The sequence below is a fragment of the Eleutherodactylus coqui genome, chromosome 12 (assembly GCF_035609145.1).
Source record: "Eleutherodactylus coqui strain aEleCoq1 chromosome 12, aEleCoq1.hap1, whole genome shotgun sequence".
In the NCBI taxonomy this organism is placed as follows: domain Eukaryota; kingdom Metazoa; phylum Chordata; class Amphibia; order Anura; family Eleutherodactylidae; genus Eleutherodactylus; species Eleutherodactylus coqui.
The window spans coordinates 23,766,263-23,792,339 of record NC_089848.1 but is presented as its reverse complement, the minus strand read 5'-3'; the positions used below and the strand labels follow the sequence as shown (position 1 = coordinate 23,792,339).

At 44.7% G+C, this 26,077-nt stretch overlaps 1 protein-coding gene across 2 annotated transcripts in view; it reads right to left on the bottom strand.

Annotated features, from left to right (window-relative positions):
• Positions 1–10,204: 10,204 nt before the first annotated feature.
• Positions 10,205–26,077, bottom strand: part of CUL1 (cullin 1) — an 82,922-nt gene continuing 67,049 nt past the window's right edge. For both annotated transcript variants that reach the window (XM_066585184.1, XM_066585182.1), the window contains exons 14-22: positions 24,551–24,668; positions 23,573–23,649; positions 22,021–22,152; positions 21,848–21,940; positions 19,779–19,826; positions 19,116–19,198; positions 17,726–17,831; positions 15,159–15,272; positions 10,205–10,785 (exon numbers count right to left, since the gene is read on the bottom strand). In XM_066585184.1, the coding sequence (XP_066441281.1) occupies positions 10,705–10,785; positions 15,159–15,272; positions 17,726–17,831; positions 19,116–19,198; positions 19,779–19,826; positions 21,848–21,940; positions 22,021–22,152; positions 23,573–23,649; positions 24,551–24,668 (852 nt within the window). In that variant the 3' untranslated portion in view covers positions 10,205–10,704. The remainder of the gene's footprint in view (positions 10,786–15,158; positions 15,273–17,725; positions 17,832–19,115; positions 19,199–19,778; positions 19,827–21,847; positions 21,941–22,020; positions 22,153–23,572; positions 23,650–24,550; positions 24,669–26,077) is intronic.

Sequence of the window (26,077 nt, the reverse complement as noted above, 5' to 3'; positions counted from 1 at the left end):
AAAAAAATTAAACACACTATACAAATGGTATTCCATAGCAGATTACATTAGGTCCATTCATACTCATTGTGCTGCCAATATAACTAGGGACTAGCTCCATTGACATCTGTTGCCTGTACAGCCCAAATGTACTGATTTAAAAGGAAGGAGGTGGTAGCATGCAAACATGTCTTCTGTCCGGGCACAGGCTACCCTCAGTTCTTAAATTAAAGCGCACTGGTGTCCATATATTCATATTTACATGCTTGAAACGGTGTCAGTCCCGAGGTTGGCGTTTGGGCATCCTTTTGTTTCCTGTGTGATTAAAAAGGTGTTGGACCAGGTGGCAGCATCCCAGCTCCTATGAAGTCCCCGTGTCACCATTCTTCCCATCACACAACTATCTGCAGTGTCACACAATGACATTTAACCAATCAGGCAATTTCTAAATATACGTATAAAATTTTTTTTTCTTTTCATTCAAGCCAGATAACTGTATGTGTCCTTCTCTCCGTCCACGCGTTCTAGATATTCTTTTTCTATTAGGATGTCGATACATTTCTGGGGGGGAAGAAAAAAATAAAAGAAGTTAAAAAAATGAATGAAAAAAATAAATAAAATTATCCTGTAAGATTCTGCGCAACACGCAGTTCAAGCTACATACACAGCAGCGCAGCCTAATCGGCACAAGGTGGCGCTGTCACAACATACTTTGTGCATTTAGATTACAATTAGGTAAAAATGGTCAACACAAGTATGGCGTCCTGAGGCTGCAGAATACGTTTCATGAAGCAGAACATTAGAGGCCGGGGTGCAATACAAGTTCTGACAGTTGTCCATCTATAGTCCTACAGCTCTCCTGACTTCTATTATAGCAAATACTTGTGCTGTTCCTGTTATTCCTCTGAGGAATTTATGAAAAAAATTGACAAGAGGTGTTACCTACCTGGAAGAGCACGGAATGGGATGCCCTTTTACATTCCCTGCTACTTCAGCAGTCTGTATGGCGACTTGGGCTGCGGCAGCCACTTGGGTGTACGACGCATAACCACAGCAGCGATGACTAAGGCCGCCTTCATACTGGTGAGCACAATATGGGGCCGTGAATATCGCCCCCATAAAACGCTCCCCACTATGTGAGAGCCTCGTGGATGTGAAAAGTTCTCATGTGAAAACAGCCTCGCATCACTTCGGGGATGCAGGGATCCTCCGGCGTGGCCGTCACAGCAGCAGCAGAGGGATTTTTATGCCTGCACAATCGGAAGCGCAAGCGACAAACCGCCCTTCAGATATGTGGATTTATTGTGTAGATTCCCACAAGCTGAACGATCATCGTCACATCAGTGGGGCATTCAACAGTTGTTCTTGTTATCACCTTCCCTCAACTTATGCCCCTTTCACACGGGACGATTCTCGTTTGAACGAGCGGGTGACGTCACAAGCTATTCGTGCTCCTGCAGGACATTTAGACCGGCAGATCCTCGCTGAGCATCACCAAGTTCTCGCTCCGCGCTTCACAATTCTATGAAGCGGGGAGCGTTTAGACGTAATGAGAAGTGAGCTGAAACTAAACGGCGAACGAAAAGTGCAGGATGGCTCGCGTTTAGATGCAACGATTATCCCGCACGTTCGTTCATTTGAGCGGTAATCGTTACGTGTAAATGGGCCATTCGACAAATGTGTAAGATCTCGGACAAAAACCCACTTAAATTACTCGCCATATTTTAATTAAATCTTTGACCCCTTATTACCACACAGTTTCTCTGTCACAGGGAATGTATCAGAAAATGACCTTTTAAATCAAATTCAGGTGTTGTACATACAAAAAAAAAAAAAAAGAAGTTTTCCACAAAGCCAAGTATATTTTAGAAAAATCCTAATATCCTGCTATTATCACTCCGGCCACTAAGCCTAATAATAGTCTGATTGTTTCTGTGACTCAGGAGGCTGCAGTACAGAAGACACTGCAGGTAGGGGGAGGAGGTGAGCTGTGACCATCTATGGTGAATGGTGCACCCTGTGTTCTCTATATGTAGGAGTCACCTTTCACTGTAATCCTGCCTGTGAGGCTACTTAAGTGATTGCTGTAAAGTTCTCTTTACCGAACAGGAAATATCAGACTATTATTAGGCTCGTCAGTACGAAAACTGCAGATTAGGGTTATTTTACATTTATTTTTCTTTAAATATAGTGATATTAATACGACTATCCTTAGGAAAAGGCCTGCAAAGTGGATATTCCTTCCCTTACTGAGGACGAGTGGAGAGAAGCTTTAGTCTCCCACCTATATGCTTTCCCTCGGTAAGTAATACAGCTGTAGTATATTCCCCACCGCTGCTACTTTACACCCTCTATAGGACATAAGATGTTTCGGTCACCTTCATAGGAGACGCCATAAAGGTCAAAGACCTCATGAGACTTGTTGGCACTTGATATGGGAATATCCCTTTATTAGGGCCTTCTGAGAGGGGAAGGCTTCCCCAGTGCCCGTCGGGGACTGTAGGAGGAGCAGAGGCCTCACTAGGAAGGTAGCTGCACTTGGATGGGCGACCGGCTGCCATCAGTAAGAATATATCTTAGGAGAATATTGTATTTAACCCTTTCCAACCCAATTTGTATCCTGGTTTTCCTAGGGGGCTTACTATTTTTCTGCCGTTATACAACAGCGCTATCTGCTGGTTAAAGCCAGTACTGCATGAGGTGACACGTTGAATAGGCTCCGACAGCAGAGAGGCTGGCAATATACAGTAAGAGAACCCCGACAGACGTCTTCCAACATCGGAGCTGTACAGCCTTAAATTATAATGTCTTTAGACGTCAGCCAACGGATTGGAAAGGGTTCATGTGTGAAAGGGTACGTTGCTCTAACGCCCTTTGGAACGCACCGTTGCGTTCCTCTTTCACCCCTTAGAGACGTGACCTTGTAATCTGGGTCACGTAGTCACGGCTTGTGACGTCAGTTACGCATGAGGTCGTACGTTCAGTGGAACGCATCGCCGCGCTCTGGGGGGGGGGCGTGGCTTCGAATCACAAGGTACGTGTTATGGCTTCTGACGTTGGCCATACACACTGTATTCAGGGCGCCGTATGGCGCGTCATAACGAGGGACACGTCATCTTTCGTTGCCAAAGTGGCACCGCGTACCGAAACACACTCATTACCATTGATGCATTATAATGGGTATGTAATTTATTTTTGCTCTATTTATATCACCGTTTGTCCATGTTTCTATATGCTTGAGAAAGGCGTATCACACCGAAACGCGTCGCATAGGATCCCGCAAGTATTTTGCGATTTTATGAGGCTGTGACCTCTATTCTTCATTTGTTTAAAATAAAATATCTTTTTGTCTCTACCCAAAGATTGGTTATTGAGACATCTACTATTGGTCATCTATATGCTAAGTAGCGCAGGTTCATAGTTTTTTCTTGTAGTTTCTATCCTAAGGATGGCTCCTCAATAGTATTCTCCCTGGAAAACACATTACATTATGCCTATACTGTATACCCCTTAAGGACCAAGCACTGTAAATATACGGTGCTTGGTCCTAGGCTTTAATCCCCGCCTGATAGCAGATGTACGGTGGGGAATTAAAGCCCCTGTTCTGCAATCAAACAGGAGCAGGTCAGGTTGTCGGCTGTTAAATCACAGCTAAGAACCCGGAGGGGAAGGGAGAAGCTGGTTTTAACAGCTTCTGCCTTATCTTTTCCAGGGTGCACAGTGAAAGTGGAGGTATTACTTCCACTAGGCGACCCAGCAATTACCCTGAATAAAAATGGAAAAAAATATCAGAAAAAAAAATTGGACCTTTTTTTTGTGACATACTTTGGTAGCTGTAGAAAAAAAAATGGGGTAGTAAAACCACCGCATAGGTAGTAAGATCACTAAAAAGTGTCTGGTCCTTTTGGACTGAAACAACCTGGTCCTTAAGGGGTTAAATCAGACCGGCAGCCCTGCACCGCACCCTTCAAGTGGGCCACACAAAGTGCTGACATCTCTGTGCAAAGTCCATATGTACAGAGGTGCCGCACGGTACGGGCAAACATGAGCCTTCAACCTCTATCGTGAGTCTATTCCTAGTAGACATCCAGGTTGCGTGCCGTCACCTGCCCTTCGTCACCCGCAGGCCGCTCTCACAGATGCTGCTCTAATCTAACAGAATATTTCTTGTATTGTAGATATAGCCAAGCTGATGCTCTGAAATACGTGGGTATTGAGAGAGAAATGGAAATCCCTTGACGGACCAGCTACCTCTTGTCGCAGCCCCTGCCTTACCTTCTTCAGGAATTTCTAATACTGGCGCAATTTTTAGCTAAAAGAAAAGAAGAAAAAAAAAAAAAGAAAATGCGAGTGGAAGTTCTGACTCCGAGTACTGTATGACTAATTTATAGTGATGTCAAACAATTTATTCAATTTTTTTGTCAGCTGCAAATTTTTGTACCAGTGACTTTTTGGCAATAATGTATTGTGGTACATCTCCCACCTCAAATAAAATATACTTGAACTATAGTCTCTTTAACGCATGCTATTAATGATGCGGATCAACCGGGGACTGAACACATTCACGTACGACGATCGCTTGTGTATACTGAACACGTAACTCTTCTACTGCGTTTAGGAGCATTGATAATAGTGACGGATTTGAAGGCCTTGGCTTACACCATCGATGGAAAAACTGCCACTGCAAATTGGTTGGACCTACACTAACTGGACATGAGCTCAAGCTATGGGTTCGAGAGAGTACAGAGAAAGGCGCCCCTAAGGGGGACGGAAGATCGGCTCTGCAGAATGAGGTGTCAAAACCAAAAGCTTATTTGGTGTAGAGAAGGCTGGGGTAGGGGATGACTCAATTCACTGATGGTTATTGTTTTTGGTCATCAGAGCACGACGGAAGATGTGGTGATGGTGAAGAGTTTGAGGGGCCTGAATGGAGGCCTTTCTTGAGCATTACAACAACAGGATTTTGTTACCGTAAAATCTCTTCTCGTCATGTTCATTGGGGGGGGGGGGGGGGGGGACACAAAACCTTGGGTATAGCTGCTGCCAGTAGGAGGTGACACTAAGCAAAGAAAAAGTTAGTCCCTCCTACCAGCTATACCCCTCCTGCAAGCACGGAGCTAAATCAGTTGGTATGAAAGCAGTAGCAGAGAACAGAACACGAGTCCTAGGGAAATCAAGTCATAGAGACTATATAAGTAGAATAAAGTAGTTCTAGGAAAAAAGTCCGGCCAGACTGAGGAACGCCTTTAAGAAATGTTAGCTACACCCCCTCCCCTCGCACCAACTGGAGTCTCGCGCCTGTCGTGACCTAAACATGTCTAGAAGTTGGGGGCTCAATTTCAGCCTCACCCTGCCAGAGGTGGCTTCGCTTAGTGAGCTGTGTTAGGGAGAGGACTCCACCCCCCCTTCCCGCACACCAGGAGTCCCGCCTCCGGTCAGGATCTATACAGCATAAGTGCCAGGGCCTCTAATTGGGCCTAACCCAGCTATAGTCAGGCCCAGTAGTGATGGTGGATGGGGAAGGGAATGGCCAGGACAGGTGGCCTAGTGAGATTTGCATGTGGAGTGGGGCACACCCACCAGAGGTCCTGCCTCCAGTCACTCCTTTTACAGGCCAGGGCCTCTGTTTAGAGCCAGCCTGAGCAGGAGACAGCTCTGTAGAGAGAAACAGTGCAGGACAGAGGCAAATGGCACCCCTTCATTGCACACTAACTAGATTACTCACTTTCAGTTGCAGTCTTTAGGCCTAGAAGCCAGAGACTAGCTCTATCGCTAGCCCGGCCTGAAGTGGCTGCGTGCTGGGGGGGAAAAAAATCCTGTGCAAGAGCTGGACCAGCTTCTGACCCCCTCTCGTGAAGGACCGCTGAGCTGAACGAGGACTCTGCGCTAAGGGGAGGGGTTGTAAGGGGCGCAGTGGGTAGGGGACAAGCAGTGGAAGGACGAGGGTGCAATACTCTCCTAATCCCATCTACTCCTATATCTTCTTCCTCTTTGCTTCAGCTCACCCAGATTCACCACTTCAGTGACTGTCACTTAGTGGTGAGAGATCACTGGAAAGGGGGGGGGGGGGGGGCAGCAACCTCTGGTTAACCCATGGCAAGAAGCAGAGTGTTTAGCGCACCTCTGTTCCGCTTTGTCTTCTTGGAGGAAGAAAAAAAACCAGTGTGTCGGATGCAGCACTATTTGTCCTCCTCACTTGCGGATCGCATCTATTTATTTTCAGCCCCACTTCAGCACTATTTACCAATCAGGTTGCTGGATTTGCTGAATAGCGCTGAAAATAAATATATGCCTGGGAAGCATCAGGGAAGTTAGCTCATCCCTGATGCCCAACTAGAGGGGAAGAAAGCAAAATAAATCAACTGAAGACCTGCAGAGCAGGAAGGTCTGCCTCCTAAGGACACAAAACTTAACATGGATTTAGTTCAGGGCCTGTGGGAGGGGTATTGCAGGGAAGGAAGGACTAACTTTTTCTTTGCCTAGTGTCACCTCCTAGTGGCAGCAGCTATACCCAAGGTCTTCTGTGTTCCCCAATGATACGGATGAGAAATTACAGGTTATGGTCACTTAAGACTTCAGAAGGGTCGGTGAGTCTGGAAGGAATTTCCCCCTAAATAAGGAAATTTGGCTTCTACCTCAGGTTTTTTTTTTGCCTTTCTCTGGATCAACATTGGGGGAAAGGCGGTGAGGTTAAGAGGCTGAAAAAAAGACATTCATCCAGTTCAGCCCAACATATGTTATATGATCACTACTTGTGGTTTAACCGCAGTGTTATTAATGAAGTATTGGAAACTTAAGATACTACAACTGTAGTTATACTTTAAGGCCAAGTCTTAGAATGGCTATATGGGTAGAATATATGATAAAACAGAGGGTCAGATCTCTTGGAATTTCAAGCACAATACATGGCACTTTTGTGCTGTTCTTGCACTTAAGCAAAAATCTTGATGGGCCATAACAAATCAGATGGCTTGTGGTCAAGACTAAGGAACATGGAATACTTGAATCCTCTCCTCAAAGCTCCTATCTGGTGCAGAGAACAAAGTGTTGCAGAGCTAATAAAACGTTCCTGGTTTAGAGAGAATCCAGGGTGTAAAGGCGTTTCACATCGGTGGTGGGGATTGTTTTTCTGCTCTTTTCGGAGCACACGAAAGGGGAATCCCCACGTCGGAACTGTGCTGAACGGACCCCATTGACTACTTTTTAGCTGGAAGCAAAAAGTGCTGCATGCATATTTTGAGACGGATCTGTGGTGGAAGCTCTGACCAATGCAGATGTGAAACAACCCCAAAAACTAACTACACTGGCGAGTGCGATAGCAGGTTGAGAATCACGTCCCCGTCTAGTACTTGCCAACATGTGAATTCCTCACTGATACAAGGTGGTTTTGAGAGGAAAAACTCCTTGCATCACTTCAGGGAAGTAGTGATCCTCTAGCACAGCTGACAGCCACAGCAGAGGATCGTGGAGTTTCTCCCATTGTTTTCAATGTGGGGGGGTGGGGGTGGACAGGGACATCGCATCGCAAGCACCTAGCATGCGTTATGCTGATGCTTGCCCCATTGAGGACCATGGGTGATGCAAGGGTATGCCTAAAGAAAGGACATAGGAGGAAACGAAACGTGTATGACCCCATTCAAAAATATGGGGTGCCTGTAGCATCGCACGCATCTTACATGATTTTCCTGGCCATGTGAAAAAGGCCTAACCAAGACTTATTGTTCCAGTCTTTGTTTTATGGACAATGTGAATTAGGATGAATTGTATAGGACTAGAAGACGCCGTCAGCTTTTGTCGGTGCAGATCAGTGCTATTAAAGTAAATGGGCCTGGTTTCTATATAACCCAGTCTGTGGACTGGTGGGGTACAAGTACTGAGTTAGTGACCCCAAATACTGCTACTATAATTTCCTTCTTTATGGCCGTAGTTACACAGCTGTGAGCGAGTTGTGCCAGGTGAAGGTCGCATATTGCAAGTCCTACTCTCACATGACTCGACTGGTACATCAGCCATTGGAAATAATGGGTTATTAAAATGCAGAGGTTGTGAGAGTCTCACAAGCGCACGTTATTCTGGACTGTGTACATACGGCCAACCTCTTGGTTCCTGCAGCTTGTCATGCCCTTATATCCAAGCTCATTTCCAGTTCTTAAAACGAATCTACCTCGTTTTGGGTCCAAAATACTGAACCGACCGCATCTATTTAAGAAACTCCAAACTATCAATACTACAAGTAAATATAGAAGACATTGGAGAGAAATGCCTTTCTCCATTTGGGAGCTTCTTTTCCTGCACTAATCATTCACTCGGAAAAAGTGCTAAAATCCGGCTCAAGTCACATGATCTCACTGAGGAATTTGGTTACATGTTGCCCCATCGAAGTCTATAGAGATGAGAACGCAGCTGCAGTGCTAAACAGAGGCAAAGACACCAGGGCTTACAGCAGTCCTGGAACCACATATTAAGAAAGTCATCTCAAGTCCAGTCATTGAAGGATGCCCAATTGGTAGAATAGCAAATGGGAAGATGGAACAATACATCTGCAGCACCACCTATTGCAAGGCAGCATTCCTGCAAGTTCATGTTGGACTTTTCAAAACAAGCCTTATAACAATGACTGGGAATTATAAGACAAAGCCAGAAACACCATGCACAGCAGGCTTCTAGCTTGGCTTCCAATAGGTGGCACTGTTAAGGTATTGTTCCATTTGCATATTTCCCAGAAAAAAATTTTTTGCCACATTTTCCTTTGGAAAGTTTGGAAGACTACAAAAGAATTGGTTACTGATATCTTTATGGTTTAGAAAACCCCATATTCCATAACGTAAAAAGCAAAAACCTATGAAGAGATTAGAACTGCCTGTATAGCTCAAATGAGCGCTCAGTTGAAAGCAGTTTGCCGACAGTAATTTCTTCCGCTGGCCGAGTATGCATGCTTTCAGAGGAAAAAGCCGCTGCTAGACTCTTCGGCCTCATCTCCCAAAGGGAAAAGAAGAGACAGACATCTTGAGTGCCACCTTTAGAAACAATAAACCGCTGCATTCCAAAAATGAAATTCTGTTTTCGATATCAAGGACCAGAGCATGACCCAAAACAAGAAAAATGAAAAAGCACATACAGAATGGGAGGAATTGGGCTAAGCAACAGCACATGTGAAAAAGACTTGGGTATACTAGATCACAGACTGAAGATGAGTCAACAATGCGATGCAGCAGCCAAAAAGGCAAACACAATTCTGGGATGTATTAAGAGAAACCTAGTGTTTAGATCACATAAGGCAATTTTCCCCCTCTACTCTTCCTTAGGCTGGGTTCACATGGGGCAGATTTGCCGCCTCATGACGTTGCATATCCGCACGACAGCAAGAGCACTGCGTTTGCAGTGCAAATCTGTTCGGAAAAATTCCGTCCTGTGAGAACAGCTTTTTGCCCAAACAGCGGCAGTGCGGAAATGCAGCTGCGGCGCGGCTTTTGAAGATGCAGCATGTCAATTCTTTGAACTTTTGTCCATAGGCCTCCATGGAAGCAGCAAAATCCGCTGCAAAAGTTAAAAAGCGCTGCGGAAAAAAACGCTTGTGGATTGTCTGAGGCGAAAAAGCACCCAAAATACGCAACAAGATACGCAAGACAAAAATAACCTCTGAAGCGGTTTTGCCACACAAGCGGTTCTTCTGCGGCAGAACTGCAGCAAAACCGCAGCAAATCAGCCCTGTGTGAACCCAGCCCAAGTCAGACCTCATCTGGAATACTCTGTCCAGTTCTGGGCACCCCACTTTACAAAAAGACTGACAAACTGGAGCAAGTTCAGAGAAGAGTTACCAAGATGGTGAGCAATCTGCAAATCATGTCCTATGAGGAACGGTTAAAGGATCTGGGAATGTTTAGCTTGGAAAAAAGAAGGCTGAGAGGAGACTTAATAGTCTACAAATATCTGAAGGGCTGTCACAGTGCAGAGGGATCAGACCTATTCTCATTCGTACAAGGAAGACTAGAAGCAATGGGATGAAACTGAGAGGGAGGAGACACAGATTAGATATTAGACAGTAATGATGATCAATAAGTGGAACAAGTTGCCACAGGAGGTGGGGAGTTCCCTTTCAATGGAAGTCTTCAAACAGAGGCCGGGCAGACATCTGTCTGGGATGATTTAGTGATCCTGCATTGAGCAGGGGGTTGACCCTGGAGGTCCCTTCCAGGACTGTAAAACCACCACATACATACAAGGGTTCTGTGTGTTTTATCTGTTTTATTCATACACACATTAAAAAAAAAAATTAAACACACTATACAAATGGTATTCCATAGCAGATTACATTAGGTCCATTCATACTCATTGTGCTGCCAATATAACTAGGGACTAGCTCCATTGACATCTGTTGCCTGTACAGCCCAAATGTACTGATTTAAAAGGAAGGAGGTGGTAGCATGCAAACATGTCTTCTGTCCGGGCACAGGCTACCCTCAGTTCTTAAATTAAAGCGCACTGGTGTCCATATATTCATATTTACATGCTTGAAACGGTGTCAGTCCCGAGGTTGGCGTTTGGGCATCCTTTTGTTTCCTGTGTGATTAAAAAGGTGTTGGACCAGGTGGCAGCATCCCAGCTCCTATGAAGTCCCCGTGTCACCATTCTTCCCATCACACAACTATCTGCAGTGTCACACAATGACATTTAACCAATCAGGCAATTTCTAAATATACGTATAAAATTTTTTTTTCTTTTCATTCAAGCCAGATAACTGTATGTGTCCTTCTCTCCGTCCACGCGTTCTAGATATTCTTTTTCTATTAGGATGTCGATACATTTCTGGGGGGGAAGAAAAAAATAAAAGAAGTTAAAAAAATGAATGAAAAAAATAAATAAAATTATCCTGTAAGATTCTGCGCAACACGCAGTTCAAGCTACATACACAGCAGCGCAGCCTAATCGGCACAAGGTGGCGCTGTCACAACATACTTTGTGCATTTAGATTACAATTAGGTAAAAATGGTCAACACAAGTATGGCGTCCTGAGGCTGCAGAATACGTTTCATGAAGCAGAACATTAGAGGCCGGGGTGCAATACAAGTTCTGACAGTTGTCCATCTATAGTCCTACAGCTCTCCTGACTTCTATTATAGCAAATACTTGTGCTGTTCCTGTTATTCCTCTGAGGAATTTATGAAAAAAATTGACAAGAGGTGTTACCTACCTGGAAGAGCACGGAATGGGATGCCCTTTTACATTCCCTGCTACTTCAGCAGTCTGTATGGCGACTTGGGCTGCGGCAGCCACTTGGGTGTACGACGCATAACCACAGCAGCGATGACTAAGGCCGCCTTCATACTGGTGAGCACAATATGGGGCCGTGAATATCGCCCCCATAAAACGCTCCCCACTATGTGAGAGCCTCGTGGATGTGAAAAGTTCTCATGTGAAAACAGCCTCGCATCACTTCGGGGATGCAGGGATCCTCCGGCGTGGCCGTCACAGCAGCAGCAGAGGGATTTTTATGCCTGCACAATCGGAAGCGCAAGCGACAAACCGCCCTTCAGATATGTGGATTTATTGTGTAGATTCCCACAAGCTGAACGATCATCGTCACATCAGTGGGGCATTCAACAGTTGTTCTTGTTATCACCTTCCCTCAACTTATGCCCCTTTCACACGGGACGATTCTCGTTTGAACGAGCGGGTGACGTCACAAGCTATTCGTGCTCCTGCAGGACATTTAGACCGGCAGATCCTCGCTGAGCATCACCAAGTTCTCGCTCCGCGCTTCACAATTCTATGAAGCGGGGAGCGTTTAGACGTAATGAGAAGTGAGCTGAAACTAAACGGCGAACGAAAAGTGCAGGATGGCTCGCGTTTAGATGCAACGATTATCCCGCACGTTCGTTCATTTGAGCGGTAATCGTTACGTGTAAATGGGCCATTCGACAAATGTGTAAGATCTCGGACAAAAACCCACTTAAATTACTCGCCATATTTTAATTAAATCTTTGACCCCTTATTACCACACAGTTTCTCTGTCACAGGGAATGTATCAGAAAATGACCTTTTAAATCAAATTCAGGTGTTGTACATACAAAAAAAAAAAAAAAGAAGTTTTCCACAAAGCCAAGTATATTTTAGAAAAATCCTAATATCCTGCTATTATCACTCCGGCCACTAAGCCTAATAATAGTCTGATTGTTTCTGTGACTCAGGAGGCTGCAGTACAGAAGACACTGCAGGTAGGGGGAGGAGGTGAGCTGTGACCATCTATGGTGAATGGTGCACCCTGTGTTCTCTATATGTAGGAGTCACCTTTCACTGTAATCCTGCCTGTGAGGCTACTTAAGTGATTGCTGTAAAGTTCTCTTTACCGAACAGGAAATATCAGACTATTATTAGGCTCGTCAGTACGAAAACTGCAGATTAGGGTTATTTTACATTTATTTTTCTTTAAATATAGTGATATTAATACGACTATCCTTAGGAAAAGGCCTGCAAAGTGGATATTCCTTCCCTTACTGAGGACGAGTGGAGAGAAGCTTTAGTCTCCCACCTATATGCTTTCCCTCGGTAAGTAATACAGCTGTAGTATATTCCCCACCGCTGCTACTTTACACCCTCTATAGGACATAAGATGTTTCGGTCACCTTCATAGGAGACGCCATAAAGGTCAAAGACCTCATGAGACTTGTTGGCACTTGATATGGGAATATCCCTTTATTAGGGCCTTCTGAGAGGGGAAGGCTTCCCCAGTGCCCGTCGGGGACTGTAGGAGGAGCAGAGGCCTCACTAGGAAGGTAGCTGCACTTGGATGGGCGACCGGCTGCCATCAGTAAGAATATATCTTAGGAGAATATTGTATTTAACCCTTTCCAACCCAATTTGTATCCTGGTTTTCCTAGGGGGCTTACTATTTTTCTGCCGTTATACAACAGCGCTATCTGCTGGTTAAAGCCAGTACTGCATGAGGTGACACGTTGAATAGGCTCCGACAGCAGAGAGGCTGGCAATATACAGTAAGAGAACCCCGACAGACGTCTTCCAACATCGGAGCTGTACAGCCTTAAATTATAATGTCTTTAGACGTCAGCCAACGGATTGGAAAGGGTTCAAAACTGGAAGGGTCTGCAAAAATTCCCCAAGTTGTTGGTCTGGCGGCGCTCATCACATGCTGCTGATGGAAACGGGAGCAGAAGCTCCTGTGATTATAATCAGGACATCATTTAGGTGTCGCCTTTTTCTTTTGCAGTAAGAGCCAAATGACATGTTTAAAGGCCCGCAGCCATCTCTGCCATGATGCTTTACCGGCTGCTTTGTAATGTATACACACTGAAGCGATGGAGTTTAAAGGGGATCCGCCAGCAGTTGCACCCCGACCTCCATGAGCAGAACCCTTAATTAGTGCAGTTTCCATAAACGTATGTCTTTTCTCTTTTTGACAGTATAACTGCGGTAAACGTCTTTTAAAATCTGCCCCCCCCCCCCCCCCCCTGCATGCCAATGTCCACAGTTCAGTCAAGTGGGCGGGCTTGGACCATCTCTTCTGGCCAGAGCTCTTAACATAAACCCGCCCACCTCGGCTGCGGAGTCAGTCATCCACTTGAGCCCTTTGCTCTCTCACGCATGTGTCCACAGACCGGCGCACGTGTAGATTAATCGCTTCCTCTGCGCCGGTCTGCAGGCTTCCGGTTTATGCACAACAAATCAAAGCGGACGTTAGCAGGCGGGCCGGAAAATTGTAAAAGTCGTTTCCCGCAAGTATACATCCAAAATTAAAACAAATTTAGGGAAATTGCATCAATTGCGCGGTCCGCTGCTGGAGTTAGTTTATTAGGATGAGGAAGGGTATTCTCGCTCCTTAGGCTTCTGTGTAGCTAAGCCCGATAACGCGCTTGTGCAACGTACCAGCGGATGGCTTCTTTCTGCAAAAACTCATGACTTTGGTGAGGCTGCGACCCTCCAGCGAGGCTTTTAGCTACGGAGGTTCAGCAAGTGTTTCCCATTGTTTTCAATGGGTAACCTCACATCACACGCTGTACAATGTGTTTTCCTGTCCTATTAAAAACAATAGGCAATCCCAAAGAGGAACAATGCCGTGATCTTTTCCCGCATCGCGGGGTAAGTGGTGGGGGAGAAATCGCTCATGTTAATGACCCCATTCAAAGGAACAAGCCTTGTGCACTTCTCACAGCCATGTGACAGCGGCCTTACGGAGGGCACCTAGAAGGTGTGGGGAGACTTCTAGGGCCATCCATGCTACAGCTTCCTATTTTTATTCCTGTTGAAACAGCTGACAGGAGTGAGAAAGAAAAAAGTGACAAGAAAAAAAAAAATAAAAACGGTAATTTTCTGCAGACTTTCCCTTTAATGGCTGGATGCTAATAGCAGCTTCAATGGCTAGAACTTACATTACGGGGAGTTTAGCCTCTGTTCTTGTGACTGCCATTATCGACTTTACGGTTTTTGTCATTAACATGCTTTTAGTGTGTGAAGAATAGTAAGAAGTGTAATTCTCTAATGCGCGCCATTCCCTCCGTGCAGCAGATATGCTAACCCATTATAACAGTACGGGGAGGGGGTTGTTACAGGGTCACCTGAAGGACATCTACAGAACGCTTATGGCACGATAGATATTTTACATCTGCAGTGATAAAACGCTGCTGGAGATTTCTGAGAAGTCGGCGGATTTGTATTGCAGATTCTGCGATCGCAGTCTGTGGTAAGACACAGGCATTGAAAGGCATGCATTTTCATTCTCACTCAAGGATAGGAATTGCATATTCCGCAAGTGGAAGAAAAATCGCAGCATGCTTATATTTGGCAGCGGAATCCATGCAGATGGCCTTATTTCAATGGAGGCTGTTCATCCCGCAGCCTATACGCAATTAACATAATGTATGGGCTGCGGGTATCTGCGTCATCGCTAGGCGGCAGCATGGGAAATATAAAGAAATACAAAGTGTACCGTGCATTAGGAGGTACGCAGAGTCACCAGCTGGGCTCACAGTGGAATCCAACCCGCTGGTGTGAGCGAGGCCTAACTTGTTCTGCCAGCTAGCTGAGGACCGCCAATGACGGAGGGACAAGACCTCACAGGGACGGCATTTGCTGAATTAGAGGTTTTCTTCCACTAAAACCACACCTTGGGTTGACAATCCCCCTCCGCCCCGTCACCAAGGACCCCTCCGTGTCAAACAACTCACTTTGATAACTGGAACACGTGGCTTGAATCTTGAAGACAGCTGGGTCAAAACTTCTCCAAGAAGCTGCTGGTGTTTTAGGACCTTCCTCATCTTCATGATTCTTACGATGGCGGCCTGCAGAAGACATACGAGGCAAGTGAATTGTGCAGCTTTCCACTTACCCACTTTACTGCTTGCAGTCAGTGAACAGAGTCGTTATTGTTAGCATCATAGGCTGTAAACCAGTCCTGGCCCAAGTCTGATCATCGGCTACACCACATTTAGTTTATGCTTCCTTCTACAATGACGAAGCTTAGAAGTATAAGTGGTTTGTCGGGGTGAGATCTGCTGCTTACAGTAACGGAGCCACGTACGTCCCGGGGCCACGGCCCTCGTCATCCTTATTCATGTGTAGCCTTATTACAATACCAGATGCAGCCACAGGCGGATGCGCCACTATTCCTGAAGAAACAGCAGAGCTTTTATAGCCCTTAACCCCTCAATGCTCCATGATGTAGAGTTACGTCCTGGAGGTTCGGTGTTTGAATGGAACAGGATTGAGTGTCGGCTGTCTTTGACTGCTGACACCCGCCCGCAACAACCATGATCAGTGCTCGCACAGATCGTGGCTATTAACCCTTTAAATGCCACCATTAATTCTGAGTGACATTTAAATGCCTTGATCAGTGTTTGGGGGTCCCAAATGATCCCCACAATGAGATTGCAAGGTGCCGAGTTAAAGTTCTCTATGGGGACTTTATAAAAAAAAAAAAAAAAAGTTAGAAAAAGCACACCTATGGTGATGAATACATAAAAGTGGTTAAGAATGGACAACCTCCGTACGGAGCATCTCCATCGTCACTTCTTCGGAGATCTCATTCCGACTGTTTTTAGTGAAGTAGAACTTACAATGAAATAAATTAAAGCCCCTGATGCCGACAGCGATGTCATTGACTCCTATAGACATGCATGCAACAATCCAATTGATGGTGGCAGCAACACAGTAAGACACCTTCACAGACTGACCAGAATGTACATATATACTGACAGCTGTTCAAGAGTAACCGCACTTTTTTCTTTTTTTAGAAAAAAAGTACAGAATAGGAAATAAACATTTCTTGCAATGTGTTTTGTCAGCAGATTCTGCACATTCTTCGTACAAAAGCCCTCTTCAGCTAAGCAGCGAGGTGAGAAACCAATCTTCAGCTGACTGCGTGGCTGAACAGGCAGTTCCCATCTGTGCTGTGCCTTTTAAAAAAATCGGAACTCCTTTATCAATCGCTGTTGCTGTATGAGGGCTCGTTTTTTGTGGGATGAGTTGTTTTTTTCAATGGTGCTATTTAATGTACCGTATAATGTACTAAAAAAATTAAAAAAATTCTAAGTGGAGTAAAATGAAAAAACCTGACATTCCACCATCTTTCGGTGCGACTTATTTCTATGGCGCACAAACTGCAACAAAAACCATTTAATTTTTTTATATTATTTTCTGCCGCCATCTTCTGTGCGCTATAACTTTATTTTTCTGTCCACATAGTTGTGCGTGGACTCATTTCTTTGCGGGACGTCCTATAGTTTCTGTTGGTACCATTTTGGAATTAATACAATTTTTGGATTGCTTTTTACTGCATTTTTTCTTGGAGACAGGGTGACCAAAACAGTGTATTTCTAGCGTTATTTTTATTTCCGATGACATTCACCGTGTGGGGTAAATAAAGCGTTATTTTGATAGATCGAACTTTTATGAACACGGTGATACCAAATATGTATTTTGCTTTTTGATCGCTCCTGCAGTGCCATAGCAGATCGGACAGGCAGTCTTTCATGCCACCCCACAGGGATGGCTTGATAGGCATTCTGCCATGACACCCACACGTCTCCCTGCAATCTCATTGCGGGGGGTCATACAGAACACCCAAACATTGTTTGGGGGATTTAAATGCCACTGTCAGAATTGAGAGCAGCATTTAAAGGGTTAACAGCTTTGATCAACCACGAGGCTGATCAGAGCTGTTGTCGCCGGGTGACAGCTATAAGAAACAGCTGGTGCCCGCAGTGTATGATGGGAGATGGGCGAGCGATCTCCCTTCATACATACCCTAACACTGCAGGAGGTAAATGTACACCCTGCAGCGGGATCACCAGAATTTAAATTAGATCTTCTATTAAGAGGGGTTTTCAGGTAGATCATCAATAGTAAAGTATCTTCCAAGATGCTTCATCAATGGATGATTGGCAGGAGTCTACCGCTCGGGGTCCCAGCTGATATCAGGCCAGTTGTAACTGTGGGCAGAGCCGTAAGCAGACAGCATTGTCTGCAGCGCAGTGGTCCGGTTTAGTAATGCTGGAGCAGCTAGCACTGAATTCAACTGCCGAGCCCCTATTGACAGCTGGCCTGATATCTCCTGATATAAAAACCCCTGGAGGTTTTGAGTGCTGGGATTAAGGATTAGGTCATCGATTGATAAATGCCTGGGTTTGTGTTTATCCAGAAATCTGGTTATTTTCCCCCTTTTGTCTCTGGGCGATTTAACCAGCTGAATGCCTAGCTGTGGCCACACCGGACGCTGGGGAACACAAGGCAGTACCTGGATAAGCAGTTTGCGATCCTCCTCAATGTTTTTGTGCGTTGTTTCCTGCTCCTGTTTCTGCTCCGTCTTCATGGGGACATTAATGTTTACTCGAAGCTTTTTACTGCAGAAACACAAAAGAAACAGATCATTCAAAATGCAGGAAAACAAACATTTTCTTTGTGCACTAACCGCAAAATCTCGTTCATTGGGTGACACAGCTGAAGACCATAGGTATACCCACTGCCACTAGGAGGCGGACACTAAGCAAAAGAGTGTTAGCCCCTCCTGCCAGCCATACCCCTCCTGCTGGCACCAAGCTAATCAGTTTGTCTGCAAGCAGCATAAAGAACACTCCAACAAGAGCAACGATACTGAAGAACCATGAAGACCAAAGCGGGCTGCTGTGGGGTCCCCCAATGACCGAGACAAGGGGAAAAAAGGCGGCCTGATGTGGCTGAGAAGGAAGCCAACATGATATGTAGAGGCCCTGGGCCAGCATTGCTGGGATCAACCCGACCTGCAGCGCTATGAAAAAGGAGGCGTGGGAGTAGGATAAGGAATAGCAGTGTCTAAATCCCCTCTGCCCGCAACAACATGACAAAGGAGGTGGCACCGTGCGCCACGCCTACAGGAGCCAGGGACTAGAAAAGGGCAAAGTAGCACGGAATCCTGGTAACTCCCCCAACTGGCAGTCAGGTATGCAGCAGGAGACCATCGTGGTTCGGGTCACACAGGGGAAGATGGGGAAAGACCCCCACCCCTGCACATGGACCGCAGGGATATTCAGGTGAGGGAGCTACTAGGGAGAAGAAAGCAGGAAGGGAGGATAAGGAGAGATACTTGCCTACTATGAAGTACATACCCTGCGCTAGTGAAGAGAATAAAGTCCAGCAGTGGGCACTGCAGTGTGCGCCTGCCTTTGAAGGAGGGGAGTGCTACTGTTCAAGGGGGATACTTTGGCTGGTGCCCCCTTGTCTTTTTATGGTAGGGTAGGCAACAAGATCGTTAATTCCATGCTGTTCGGCCTTCTCGGATCGGTTACCAGGGAGAGTCTACTATGCCAGCCCTGTATTCCCAGTCAAGAGAATAAAACACTAAAGACCAGTACCAGAAGGTTGGCCTCCTGCGGACACTAATCTAAAACTGATTAGCTGGGTGCCTGCAGGGAGATATAGTTAGGAGGAGGAGCTAACAGTCTTGCTTAATGTCTGCCTCCTAGTGGCAGTAGCCATACCCACGGTCTTCAGCTGTGTCCCCCAATGACACAAACAAGAAGAAAAAAACATTACCGCTAAGTGTGCCCTCATCCTTAACCAGCACATTGTGGTAAATGGTCATTGATACTTTTATTTACTCCTACAAAATTCAGGAACCTCCCAAAAAAAGTGAGATAGTGGTCACTTACTTTTTATAACCCAGGTAAAGCTTTATTAATATGTCCGGCCGCAGTTCCACTTCATCCACGTTTGCATTTTCATCTTCTAACACCTGAGGTTTAAGAAAAAAAAAAAACATACACCAACTTAAAGACAAAAAAATATTTAAGACATTGAAAAGTCCATGTGATCACTAAGTTCGGGCAGTCTAGTACAGACCCAGCGTGCCAGTCTACAGCGGGTAAGAAGCAGACACCAACACAAACTGATGGCAGCCGATTCGTTGTCGCCATCTGATGACACTTTGCGGGTGAAAAACTCCATCTTTGTATAAATTAGCTAAATAGTCAGCAAATGTAAAGTCTGGGAAATCCATTTCTTAATTAACCTTTCCTCCCCATTTTCCGAAGCCTCCAGTTTGCTTTTCCCACTCTGTTGTGCTAGCAATACTCCCCCTTACGCCATTGACAGATCTGCTATTCTAATTCTTCATGGCTTCCATGCAGCGCCGAGCAAAGCAGCCGAAAAATCATCAATGCCGCAAAAAGGTTACCAGGATATATCACAAGTGTACATACTGAATACTCGTTAGCACTACACAATACAGTCAATTACCTCTATTCACATTTTAAAGAATTCAGTTAAAACTACATTTCCTTCCACTATATTATAGTAACAATGTAATCACTCACCAATAACTTGGACTTCAGTAATATCTGTAGAACTTGTACCAAAATGTCCTGCAAGAGTGACGCTCATTAAGTGTAAATCCTTTACAAACTCGTTATAAACGAAGTACAATGTCAGGGTGTACAGAGAAGGTGGTATACAGAGAACACTAATAGTCCTAAGCTTCCGTATACACAACACTGTATAAAGTCCTAAGCTTCCGTATACACAACACTGTATAAAACACGTCAGGTCCATTCTGATCAGAGCGCTTAATGCTAATGGAAGCGTGTTAGTCTGACACAAAAGCTCTAAGTTTCCTGCATTGACATAAAGCCCAACATGTCTGCTACCTGCAGATGCCACTAGAGGGAGTTTACTGTTTTGGCATTACATTCAAGGTACTATATACTCTGCAGGTAGTCCACACGTGGTCTTTTAAATCTGTCTTTGCAGGGGATTTGGAACTATGTATTTTATATATTAAAGGGTCTGTCAGAAGCACATTGCACTGCAGTACCTAAGTAGTACAGTGTAGCGTACTAGCGATTAAACAATCGTATGTTCAATTCCTCTTTAGGGTCAAAAAAATAAAAAGTGTAAGAGAAAAAATAAGAAAAAAAAGTTAGGCCGGATTCACAAGTGTGTATTTGCATCGCTTTTGTGCGCGGGCAGCTTTTTACACTGTGCTTTTGCACAACGCCAAATAAGCAGGTGTGAACGAATCCATTGAAATAACTGAGTTTTATTTTTTGCCTATTGCACAGGCAAATTGTGTGTGCGCAAATAAGTTTGTGGATCTGGTTCTACAGTTTATGAAAAGAAAAAACACTTTTCCCTGCCTGCCCCCTTTATGAGGAATGAAAAAATTACTTATTGCTGCGTTCATAACGACCTGTACTATAAAATTATACCAGTTAGCCCACAAGGTAAACGGCGTAAAGGGGAAATAGTGCGCCAGAATTGTTATTTTTGTCACATTGATAAAAAAAAATAAATAAGTAGAAAATAAAAATTTATTATTGCCATAATTGTATTGGGTTAAAGTAGAACATTAGCATATTAATTATACCGCTCAGTAAGATCCTTTTAAAAAAGCACGCTATTTATTTGTCTCCCAACACAAAAAAAACCCTCAGTTGGCAGGAGAAAAAAAAAATACAAAAAACCCCCCAAAAACTGGTATTTACATCATGTTCCAAGACCCATAACTCTCATGTCGGCCTTAGACTTAAAAAAACATGGCAGCCTAGTCTAAGGCCCCTTTGTGACCCTTTTAAAAAAAATGTACAGTTACTAAGGGGTTAAGTCCAGCAAAAAATTACAGGCACATCGATTTCAGCGGTCTTTCGCTTTTGGGGTGAAGTGCAGTAATTTGTAGAACTTACAGCTTGTTCCTGCAGCTCCCAACAAGAATTGAGTCTAGTCTATTCACGAGGTGCCGCGAGCGCCACCCATACACCTGACTGGCAGTTTTATCGCTAACATACTGTATACATTAAAAAAAAGCAAAAAGCAGAAAAACTGTGCAAATCATGGCGAGTGGGCGGGGCTAGCAGTGCCTCATGAATAAACAGGACTCATCTCTTGCTGGGAGCTGCAGGAACAAGCTGTAAGTTCTTAAAAACCGCTGCACACTACCCAGTAAGTGATAAACAACAACCGATGTCACCAACATGTCTGCCGCTACTTCATGCTTCCTTCTGTGAGGTTGGGACAGATCCCCTTTAATAAGGACTAATACAGAGACTCCCGCCCCCATGAGACTCTGAAGGGAATCTGTATGCTCTTCCTTGTACCTGGCAGCCACGACAGGGAAAACCAATCATGAGCTGAAACAAGGACAGTAATTGGATCTATTCGGTACGCAGCACCGCATTTCATGTTGGATCTCTATACATTATAGCAGATAAATATGCGCCGTTTGTATAAAAACAGACCTATTCCCTTTCCTTTATCTCAAGGTACATGGCTACATACACCCCGAGACCGTACAGAAGTAGTTTCCTGCATGGGGTAAAGGCGTTCTCAGTAAAGTTTATGTAAACTTTCTAGACAGTAACAATAAAAAGACCCAAAAAGTCAATGTCACCATTTTTATCTGTGTGCTGTCCGTCAGCTGCTGTACGGTGTAGGCATCTTCTGTATTATACTGGAGGAGGATCGCCATCTGGAACGTGGAGGCCTAAAATACAGACAGAGGTAAGCCTTACACCAACAGGACAGGTAGGGATCACTGGATGCTCTCGGGATCTATAAACCCACCTGTAGAGTATATCTATTCTTAAAACAATTGGTGACCAACTCCCCTTTGGACAGCTGATATAACCAAGTCAGCTTTCTCCCGCTGTGCCGACTGGCGTAAAAAGCTGTAAACCTCTGGTAACTTCTCTCCAGCTGGAAGGGGGAAAAGAAAAAAAAAAAAAAACATGTTAAGTTACAAGCAGCAAACGTCTACACCGAGACCACGGCCTTTCTTCAACACACACTGGAGAAAATCATTAGGAGTTAGACGCCAATTCTAAGAGGCATCTCTAGAGAGCGGCTCCACAAGAATAAAGTCAGAGTGCTCTTCTTTCGTCAAGACTTACTATTCCTCTCCAAAGAGGGGATTCATTGGAGGAGCGACTGTGGGAGCTTGCAACGTGTGGCTGATTTAAGGTGCAACTTAAACTCAGATGACTTTACAAGGGAGTCACTTTGAGCCATTTAGTGTTATTTCTCACTTGTATAACCTACTTGATTTCTATCTGTACCATCCCCATTTAGCGGGTGCTCCATCATTGACAAGGCTGCCCGGGGTACATCCTGTGCCATGTATGCAGTTCTTGAACAGCCGGGTGCATACTGCTGTACAAGATGTGAGCGTGTCACATATTTGGAATCCCAGATCCTGGATCTAAGTGAGCAGCTTGCAACACGGAGATCCATGGTACGGAGTTTGTTGCTCACTGGGGTAGATTGGGAGAGCAGGATGAGCAGGCAGCTAGCTGGGTGATAGAGGGAAGAGGTCCCAGCCGCACAACCTAACAATAAGCTTAGGGCAAGGACCTCCAAAGTAGTGTTTTCTGAAATACTACATGTACCACATGCGACACCAGAAAGGCAGCAGGAGATAAGGGAAGTAAACAGGTGGCTCAAGAGTTGGTGTAGGAAGGAGGGACTTGGGTTTCTGGAGGGACTCTGGATTTTAGACCAACCCTCACTTTAGAGGACCAAGTGGGTCCTTATTCCAATGGGCGGCATGTAAAGCTACATCGCCCGTATTACCATGCAGTTCTCTACTGGCAAGTCTTGTGTTATCATTTGAACTTTAGGACAACGTTTCAACTCTAGTCCTCAAGTTCCCTAAACCGGTCATGTTTTCAGGATTTCTGAAGTTCCATCATTTAGAAGTGTTGAATAATTGAGATGCCCAATTTTGCATCATCTATATACAGACCAGATAATGGGATTCCCACATCGTAAGCGTTAGACAAGAACTACAGACAGTTAATGTAGCAGCTCTTGCCAGAACATTTTCACATCAAATACGGTTAAAAAAACAAAATAAAAAAAAATCTTGACACGGTCTGACAGGGCCAGCAAATTAAAGGCAGGCCTAGGCCATAAAATATTCAGCGTGGCTTTTAGCTTACATTGGAGCAAAGCGCCTCGTAAATTATGTAGGACTATGAATATTCTGTGCCAATTTTTGTCCTGAAATGGCTGTAGGTGCGTACAAGAAAAGTTCAGATATTTCTTTGTGTTTTCATCATGGCCCGAGCAGACCCAGTCATAACGCCTAGCAGCAATCACATAAAGCAAACTAACATACCTCAGAAGGTAAAGCAAATGTGCAGAATTGCTGAAAAGGCCACGATCCAGAGCTGAGAACCTGTATGCTGAAATCCACTGCGAGGGAAGAGAAAGCAACGGGTCAAAAATCCATCAAAACTTCTTTCAGGGGAGTCAAAACAGTAAACGGCAAATCATTGTATACAGCAGTAGTCAGAATGACAGATACCTCAATGGGAACATTCAGATATCAATTAGTTCTACAATGAGTGCAGAATAAGATGTAGGTGAATTCCCACCAGACTGAGGAAGTAAAACGCAGGCTCGACCGTGCTGTTGGATGTGGATGGGAATTCCCAAATTCCATGTATGCATTAGCTAAGTATGCACCAGTGTTAGGCCTGATTTGCGGGGCCCTCGCGGAGGATCTGCGGTAAAACACAGGCATGTACTTTCGACTATTCCTTCATACTCCCGGATACGAATTGCGTATTGCGTGAGCGGAAGAAAAATCTGAGCCGCCTTTATTTTGTCGCGAGAACCTGCACGAACAGCCTCCACTGAAGTCAATGGAGGCGTCCAACCCGCAGCCCATACACAAAGATTACGCATGGGCTGAGGGTACCCGCGTCATCGCTAAACAATGTGCCGCTACGGTCAGCCATAACACAGTTTAATGAAGTATGCAGAGTCACCAGCCGGGTTCACAGCCTTCTGCATGCGGAATCTGACCTGTTCCTGTGAGTCCCGCCTTACTCTGTGGGCGTTTCCAAGGTGTTTTTTTTTTTCCTTTTTCAATGAGATCAATAGAGTTAAATGACAATAGGGGGATTAGTATTCGTGTTTTATCTGTCACCTCACATGCAGGTTTAGAGCCCACAAGTGGCAATGAGACATGTAGATGGAAAGACAACTGGCTGTTGCTGCATCCCAAGACTTGATTGCTAGCAGTAAGTATTTACAAGGAGGTTACAAGACCGGTAGAGAATGAGATCATCAGTAAGATGCGTCTACTTACAGTCGAGTGGTTCTGAATTAGTCAGGTGCTTTTTAAACTGCTCGTTCAGGTCTTTGCTGACGCCGATGTCTTGAAACATTCTCTGAAGTTTCGAGGTATATTCAAAACCACATGCTTGCTGTAGAAACAGAACAGACTTTACTAGGTACATTTTGTCACAATTGTGTCAAAAATCAGAGCTGCCAAACAAGTCAGTCCAGGGCTGCCAAGCCCCCTCCTGGAGTCAGGAGTGGCATAACCATCAAAAAGTTGCAAAAGTTTTGCATAAGTTGGGGTTGCGCCAAATTTTGCTTATGTTTTTTTTTTTTTTTTTTTTTAAACCCAAAAAATAAAATCAATCTCCCCCATAGTTCCTGCAGTTCCATGGTACAGATATGTAGGCGCTCTGCACGGTCATATGGTGCCTCCAATGCTTTTTTTGGAGTCATACACCACAGTTCAGATTTCCGTAGGTTGGATATTATGGTTCCAAATATCTCAACTATTTGTTCCTTTTACTATGGAGACAACAAGTTGTTGCTTCCATTTACATGAGAGGGGGGTGGGGGTTTAAAACCAGCCAATTGGAATCCAGATGGCTGCTATAGAAGAAGTCTTCGGAAGATTTTCCTTGCATGTAAACTCAAACCACCGCAACATAATCCAAGTCTTATTGTAGCCAAAAAGGTTAGTTGGGCCTGTAGACTTGCTATAAGCAACACTGATACTTTATTAGGACAGTTGGGTAACTTTCGTAATATGATTTTAGGTTTACTATGTAGCCAATGCCTCAGTGCTGAACAATGCACATACCTAACCATCAGGTTGGGCTTATGCCAGACCCGAACCGCACCAGACAGTCCCCACTGACTAGAATGGAGTCCATCTGACTTCCGGCATGCCAGCTAAAAGAGCACGGCACGCCTTTATGCGAGTTCATGCCCGATTTGTGCAGGAGTCTCCAGCACAGATGTGAATGGTGTCTAACGTCTTTCACTATGAAGCCTTTATTCTTGAATCTACCTTCGGGACCAACCTGAATCTCTACTCTTAGGCCCAAATGCAACGTCAGGGTTCCCATTTCAGTGTAACGAATTACAGGTCAAGAAAACCACAAGAGGGAGAATCAAATCAGCTCTATCCTAACATAATCCTTCATAAATTTACCCCACAATGTTACTTTAGTTTTCGCTACATTGTTTTATCCAGTATTAATGTTATTTATTGATATACATCTCCGCTCTGTATTCCACCTATTACAATGAATGGCTCTTTTATGTAAATGGCTACTACTAATCCTCTGTTCAGTGTCTGCTTGCTCATAGGACGTCTATCCGGATAAACCTGTTAGGTGTCTTATTTATCACTATTTTATATCCAGCCCATAATAGTGTGTGAACTGTTTCCTGACCTACCGCTAAATGAAGTTGGTTTAAATGCCAAGGTTACAGCCACTTCAAGCGTCACATGACGTCACCTGTCGACAGACTGCGCTTTTTTTAAATTGATAAATGCATTTTCATTGCAACTGTTTATATGGGCTTTACA